Genomic DNA, 7185 nt, shown 5'->3' with positions numbered 1-7185 from the left:
AAACGGATGGATGAGGCGTAAGAATCACACAGAGCTAAACGTGAAACTCAAACACAGAAGATAACAAAAAGACTAAAATCCTGACAGCATGAAATGCATGATTCATCAGCCTCTTCAGTGTATATATATATATTTTTATTTTTTTCTGCTATAAACTTTAAATCAACTATAATAAATGTGGAAAATGAATGATTTTGTACCAGAAATCTTTTATAAACTGCTGCAGCAGTCCCTCTTAGTAAAGGTAGATAGTAATAAATTCAGGTAAAACTTGAATTAACCTTTTATTATAATGCAGCCCAGTTGGAGATATAAAAAACAGCATAATACTTCTATAAAAACGACATTAGTTTAGTTGATAACTGTGATATGTTGTTTTAACGCCTTTTATTTGTATTTATTTATATGTAAAATTATTTTTGCTACGTTTATTTTCATTTTTGTGTTTTATTTTATGTTAACAGATAATAAATGGCACCTTGAAGTGCCACATAAATACTGTTACAGCAGTCAGCAGTGGGAAAATAAACATCCTAAAACAGCACGAATTGGGGGGAGCACCGTAGACAAACACAGAGTTCATTAGAATTAGTTGTGAATGTAAAAGGAAGTGACGTAGCGCCCGTTGGCTGAACTTCCTGGAGACGGTTGCTACAGCGGTCGCCATAGCAACCCCTTAGCCGAGTCGTTCGGTTGCGAACAGAAAACGGGGATTTAGCTTCCTTTTTTTTAGCGTTAAACCAGCTGAAGTTTGCCGCGGAAAGAATGGCTCTCGCTTCCCACAGCCACAGAGACCCGGGCGGAACCTACACCTTCTCCAGCCGGCCCAGAGCCGTCGAGAGCCGGTCCAAATACAGAGAACCTCCGGCCGAACAGTACGTCCGTCCCGGGAAGTGAAACCTGCTGGAAAGTGGCAGCACTGAAGCAGCTTTAAAGCGGGCAAACCAAGTATTATTTCACCATTCTGTGCTACTCAGCAAGAAATAATGAGCTTTTATTTGCCGTACACGACAAATTAAAGCTCATTATTTCTTATTTCTTACACATCTGTAAGCCTGCTTAATTAAAATGACTTGACTATGGCAGTTATTTTTAATTAAAGTGCTAATTACCTGTTAAAGTGCTGTGAATTATATTATGATGTGATGAAATAATGCATTAATGTTTAATGCCTTTCTGTTTTACTGTCGCTGTTTCTACCCAAGTGGTGATTCTTCAATGTCAAACGTGCAAAATGCCTGAAAGGGTATTTGAAAAGCTTGTTAAATATGGATCGGTGTCGTTCTTAATGTTGTTGAAATTGTTGCTCCAGGACGCAGCGGCAGTATGGAAACATCATGTATGACCGTCGAGTGGTCAGAGGAAACACCTACGCTCAGCACATCCTACCGACCGTATGTACCAACCGTCCGCCTCCATGTTGGTTTTTTTTCCTCCTTCTCTTTAACCTTCATCACCTGACTGTCCGCCGCTCCAATCAGACAGCTCAGCCCGACCTTGCAGAGGTCCAAAGACAGCAGGCCGTCAGGAAAAGGATCCTTGCTCGTAGACGGGCCGCGGAGCAGCTCAGACTCAGGACCCCTGAGCCCCTCCAGGGCAGGAGACACACCGACGTGCAGACAGGTGGCACGACAATCTTCAACCTGCGACCACAAGTTCATTTGTACTTTTCTAATAATACGAACTTTATTTTCAGATCTCTTCCTCGAAGAACTGAGTGAGGTCATTGAAGCTACAGACACTGAATGCCAGACGGATGAGTTTCTGGACAGGCCAGCGACGCCGCTCTTCATACCCGCCAAAACGGGCAAAGATGCTGAAACGCAGATAGAGGAGGGAGAGGTGGGTAGTTTCAGCATACTTATATATACATACTAGCTCACAGTAGACAGTATTTAAAGTTTGTGTTGGTCCGTAACAGAACAGCACTTATTATGAGTGTTCTCTCCAGCTGTTCAACTTCGACACTGAAGTCCAGCCGATCTTGGAGGTCCTGGTAGGGAAGACGGTTGAACAGTCGCTGCTGGAGGTGATGGAGGAAGAGGAGCTGGCCTGTCTGAGGGCTCAGCAACGGGCCTTCGAGGAGCTCCGAAACAATGAGCTGGCGGAGGTGCAGCGCCTTCAGGAGCAGGAGAGGCGACGCAGGGAGGAGAAAGTACGCACAACTCCCCTCACGTCCGCTGAGCGTTTGCCGTTCAGAAGCTGGAAAGCTCTGCCAGGGTTTGACCCCAAACACGGCCGATAACAGCAGCTTCAGATATATCATCAGGGATTGTAATCTTATAAGAAATACGCTTATATCCATGTGCTGCGAGAGCTGTGGTTTTAACAGTTGTGGATGTTTACTCAGGTTGCCCCGGCAACAATCATCTCATCTGATTGACCTCAAACCTGAGGGAGCAGATGGGCTCCTGTTTGGACTTAAAACTTTTATCATCACATATTAAGATCCATGAGGACGTTACCTGACTAACTCAGGCCTTTTCAGTCTATTATCAGTGTTTTTATTAACACAAAACTACAATCAGTTTGTCTTTTGTCTCTGTTAAATGCAGCTTTTGCCCCGAGCTTCATAGAAACCAACTATTTATTTATTTATTTTTGTTCCAAAGAAAGACACTTAGCAGAAAACAGCACATGAACCTGATTTAAAGGCGTCAAAGCTGCCCTCGGTCAGATAAAAGGTCTTTCCCTTTCCACAGGAGCGCAGGATTGCCCAGCAGAAAGAGGTGCTGAAGAAGGAGAGGGAGACAGCGGAGAAGGTGGCCGCCCTGGTGTACACCCAGCAGTACCTATCCAGCCTCCTGCCTGCTGTCTTCGGCTCCCTGAGGGACCACGGCTACTTTTACGACCCCGTGGAGAAAGGTGAGCCGCTCTGCCACACGAGGGCACCGCCGCACAGCTCCACACCTCCCCGACGTGACATCTGTGGTTCTGACTTTGCAGATATTGAGACGAACTTCCTCCCCTGGCTCGTGGCTGAGGCTCACGCCAATTTAGAGAAGAGACACGCGTCCAGAGAGCTGCTGGACAGTAAGATAAATCTGATCAACTCTGATTATTTACTGCTTGGTTTGTCAGTTTCACAAAGAAGACCTCAAAGCCTTTTTCAATTTAAATGATTTTATTTCCACAAATAGTACATAATTATTCAGAAACTGCAAACTAAAGGTTACCTGGATCCACGGCATGTGTGCACAAAACAAAAACACTTGTTAAAAGTCACAGCTATGGGCCACTATTAGCTCATTTGTGGACTGAATATTAAAATATTCTAAATTTTCCTCTTCTCTGTGAAACAAACAAACAGTACAGTTAAAAATCTACAACCACCCTCTTTGCTGTTGGAGGTTGTCGACATGTTTTTAGGCGTCCTAATCGCAAACATGCAGCTTTATCGCCATCTAGTGGCGGCAACGGATCATCACAGAGGTCACATAAAATACAAACTTCATCTTTTCTGTTTCAGCTCTCATCTGCGAAGTCACTGAGAAAAGACTGAAGGAGTTTGAACATCTGGAGTCAGAGCCGTAAAGAAACCCTCTGCAGCACAGAAATGTACGAGGAAACTCTTAATAAACTAGAATTCACTGATAATTTGTAGACAAATAAAAAATAGTGTGAATTCTTTTATTTGTTTTCGCGAGAACTCGGGAAGTTCTGCTTTGGTGGAAGCCTCTAAAGCTGTTGTTTTGTGGCTCGGAAGCTGAAAGAGTTTAGGAACCACTTGTTTAGAGGGAACCGAACAAAAAGTGGGCTTTAGTTTGAATCCAGAAAAGCTAAAACTGTCTGTTTTATGAGTGAGATCGACAGATGAATCGATATGTTGTGTTGTGTACCGGCGATCTGTTGTGGACGATCCGTGTTCCTTCCTTCACCTTTACTTCCCTGGATGGATGGATGGATGGATGGATGGATGGGAACTTCTGCACATCAGGGAGCCATGTAGTTGTTGACCTCCGCCATGTTTTTGGTAGCATTTGTTTGTTTGTCAGTTTGTTTGTGCACAAGTTTACTCTAAAAGTAAACAGATTTTGATGTAACTTTCAGGACATGTCGAGTTTGTCAAAAAGAACAAATGATTCCATTTAGGTGGCGATCGGGCTCACGATCCAACTCCTACGACCTTTCAATGACCTCCTCAACATCCAGTGATGACATCACACGGTAACATCACAAGGTGACATCATTGTGTCATCACAATGATCCTGGCTCAGGTTTGCGCTCAGATTGCCGACCTTCACTGTTAAATAGGTTTTGAAGCACTTGGTGTCTTTTTCTACATGTATTTAAAGACAGATATGAACTCTTATTTACCCAACCATCCAATCAGAAGACGACAAGTCTGTCTCATAATTCAATATAAGGAGGTAATAATCCAGCAGGATTATAATCCAGTTTGTAACACACTCTAACAAACTGCATCTGTGTGATTATACAGTAGCTTCTATCATCTCTTCTTTTACAGTTGATCAGAGTTAGTTCTCGCCCGCCACCAGCCAAAGAAAAACAAACACCTGAAGGGGTTTTTATCCAAGAAAAGAAACGGGTTCATTCAAAGTGCCTTCCTCGGACTTCATCCATTTGCATTTGGCACCAGCCTGCAGTTAATCCTGGCGCTAACAGGCAAATTAAAGAGCTTTTTGCATCCCTCAGGCTGCCCACAGATCCCTGCCCTGCTTCATTCTCCACCCAGGAAAAGGGAAAACAAAGAGCACGCCGCCGCCGCCGCCGCTCTCGTCTTGTCCTGACCCTGAAGTCGTCAGGATTCAGTAAGTCTGGGTTTTGTTTTCAGCAGTGAGGGACAATACTCCCCGAGCTGCTGAGTTAAAAACGGAGGAGGCGTGGTGGAGGCGCAGCTCCTCCGCCTCACAGAGAGCTGGAGGAGCAGCTGTGAGCTCAGATATATACGGCTCTATTTTAATCCCAACCTGCCATTGGTCGGCTCACCTTTGACCCCTCCCTGCTCAGCTCAGCTGGATGGGCGGGTTCTGCACAGCTGACTGATGAGCTTCGGCTGCTGAAGCTCACATGAACTCCTCCTCTTCAGCTCTCAGCTCAGCTTATTAGTATTTAAACTCTAATTTTGTAGTTTTTTTTAACTCCGTCTGACAGGAACCACCTGGTCCAGCTTCAGCTCCGATTTGTTCCCTTTAGACGAGCTGAAACGTTTCGGCTGCGGAGGCTTGTGACCCCAGATGTGACCGACTTTACGTCACCAAACTTTGACCACAACTTTATTAACAAGAGAGCATAATGACGCCGACACAAACAGTCCTAACAGCTGCGATGCTTCTTTTTACTGCTTTACGACTCCAGTAATCATTGTGTGTGAGTCAGGTTCGGCTCATTCAGCTGAGACTTCTGCGTTTTTGTAACTTTTATCATTTCAAAATATTTAATTTAATTACAAATATTTTTCCTCTGTATAAAAACATTAAGTTCTCTTCGGTTCCTTCAGAGAACTTGCTCTAATTTGTCTTTTTATACTACTTTTATCTTTTGGCTCGTTTTTTGCTACTTTTAGCTATTAGACAGCCTTTTGAGGACCTGGTTGAGGACTTGGCTCTTGTTAAAGACCTGGTCCTCATTAGGGACCTGGTCCTGGTTGACGACCTGGTCATGGTTAGGGACCTGGTCCTGGCTGGTCCCGGTTGAGGACTTGGCTCTTGTTGAGAACCTGGTCCTCGCTGGTCCTGGTTAAGGAATTGGTTCTGGCTGAGGTCCTGGTTGACGACCTGGTTCTGGTTAGGGACCTGGTTCTGGCTGGTCCCGGTTGAGGACCAGCTGTTGCGGATCTTGGTGTGCCATCTTGCTCCGGGCTGCCTGCCTCAGACCTGAAACAGCTCAGGTTAGATTTTAAAGTTTTCTTCGGTTCTGATAGTTAAACTCAGGTCGAAGCTCCACAAAAACAAAACAAAACAAAACAAAAGCAGCACTCTTATCCCCCCTCTGTGAAGAGGAGGAGGAGGAAGGCCTGCCGCAGAGACACAGCAGGTGTCTGTAGGATTACTGAGGAGGTGAAGGACTGAAGCTCTGTCTCCATCTGAGCCGATCAGACCGAGTTTGATTATTTCCGGAGTTCTTCTCAGCGACAACAACAAATAAAAAGTGTTGAAAGGAGGTTCCTCCTGTGGGTGTGTGCGAACCTCCCCGGACAAATATGTCCAACACACCAATACACCGTGAACACTCCTGGTGTTACATCCTGAAGGAAAACCGGAGATATCTGATGTTCTAAGACGCAAAACATCCGTTTATGTATTTTTATTAAACGACTTAATTGACGGAATACTGACCTAAAATAATCCCATGAAAACACGCCGAGGTGTGGGTTTGTTGGCGAACTAAGGCGTCATCACTTCACGTTTTTAAAAAAACAGACCCGGGTGGAGATTAAACGTTAATTTGCGGCTGTGGGTGAGGCACATTAAACACATTTTAACCTGCGAGTCAAGGCGAAAAGCAAAATCTTCGACTTCCTGTGCGCAGTTTCAAAATAAAAGTACAAACCGCTTCATTTTAGTTTTTCTTAAACGCGTCTTCCAAAAATGATTAAATGAACAATGTTTGAATATAATTATTTATTTTAGTTTATTTGCTTGTTGCCATTCCCATCTGTTGAGTTAAATATAAAAATGAAATACATAAAAGAATGAGCTGAAGCTCTGATTAGTCATAAAAATGCTTATTTGTTTCCGCAACAATGATTCTATTGCTTCTAATCTTATTTTTGACCTATTTTTTTTTTACTGTTGTTACCAAACATATAATTATTTTAAAGATATGTTTTCTGTTATTCTTCTGATCCACAGCAAAGAAAAGGCAGATATTGTTTTATTTTTCCAAGGGCTTTAAGAAAAAAATTGTTGTTTAACTTTTATATCAATTAAAATACAAACGAAGCAGGGATACGGAGGGTGCTGCAGAACCCCCGATGGATGCAGGGAAACACACGTGTCCGAAACACATAATGAACAAAAATAAATAAAAACAACGTGTTTAAAATCCGGCAATATTTCAATATTACTGAGTTTAATGAATCTGCTGAATTATCGCTGTTATTGCTGTTATCACAGATCTGTGTGCAGAACTTAACAATCACATAAAAACCCACAGAAACACAAGCAGATTAGCATGAAGTCATGATTGCAATTTTATACATATTTGCCTAAAATAAACTTT

General features: G+C 43.2%; 1 protein-coding gene across 1 annotated transcript; it reads left to right on the top strand.

Annotated features, from left to right (window-relative positions):
• The first annotated feature begins 672 nt into the window (after positions 1-672).
• Positions 673-3977, top strand: rsph3 (radial spoke head 3). Its single transcript, XM_017411863.3, has 8 exons — positions 673-875; positions 1313-1394; positions 1482-1623; positions 1697-1842; positions 1952-2155; positions 2703-2865; positions 2947-3033; positions 3470-3977. The coding sequence occupies exons 1-8, from the start codon at positions 766-768 to the stop codon at positions 3532-3534; spliced, it is 999 nt and encodes a 332-aa protein (XP_017267352.1). The 5' UTR covers positions 673-765; the 3' UTR covers positions 3535-3977.
• The last annotated feature ends 3208 nt before the right edge of the window (positions 3978-7185 follow it).

The sequence above is a fragment of the Kryptolebias marmoratus genome, linkage group LG19, assembly GCF_001649575.2.
Source record: "Kryptolebias marmoratus isolate JLee-2015 linkage group LG19, ASM164957v2, whole genome shotgun sequence".
In the NCBI taxonomy this organism is placed as follows: domain Eukaryota; kingdom Metazoa; phylum Chordata; class Actinopteri; order Cyprinodontiformes; family Rivulidae; genus Kryptolebias; species Kryptolebias marmoratus.
This window is presented reverse-complemented; position numbering and strand designations above follow the sequence as displayed.

Excerpts from the sequence above, each read along its gene's own strand:
- rsph3 (XM_017411863.3), top strand. The coding sequence starts at position 766 with ATGGCTCTCGCTTCCCACAGCCACAGAGACCCGGGCGGAACCTACACC. Across the intron at positions 876-1,312 it reads AGAGAACCTCCGGCCGAACA|GACGCAGCGGCAGTATGGAA; the intron begins GTACGTCCGTCC and ends TTGTTGCTCCAG. Across the intron at positions 1,624-1,696 it reads ACACACCGACGTGCAGACAG|ATCTCTTCCTCGAAGAACTG; the intron begins GTGGCACGACAA and ends CTTTATTTTCAG.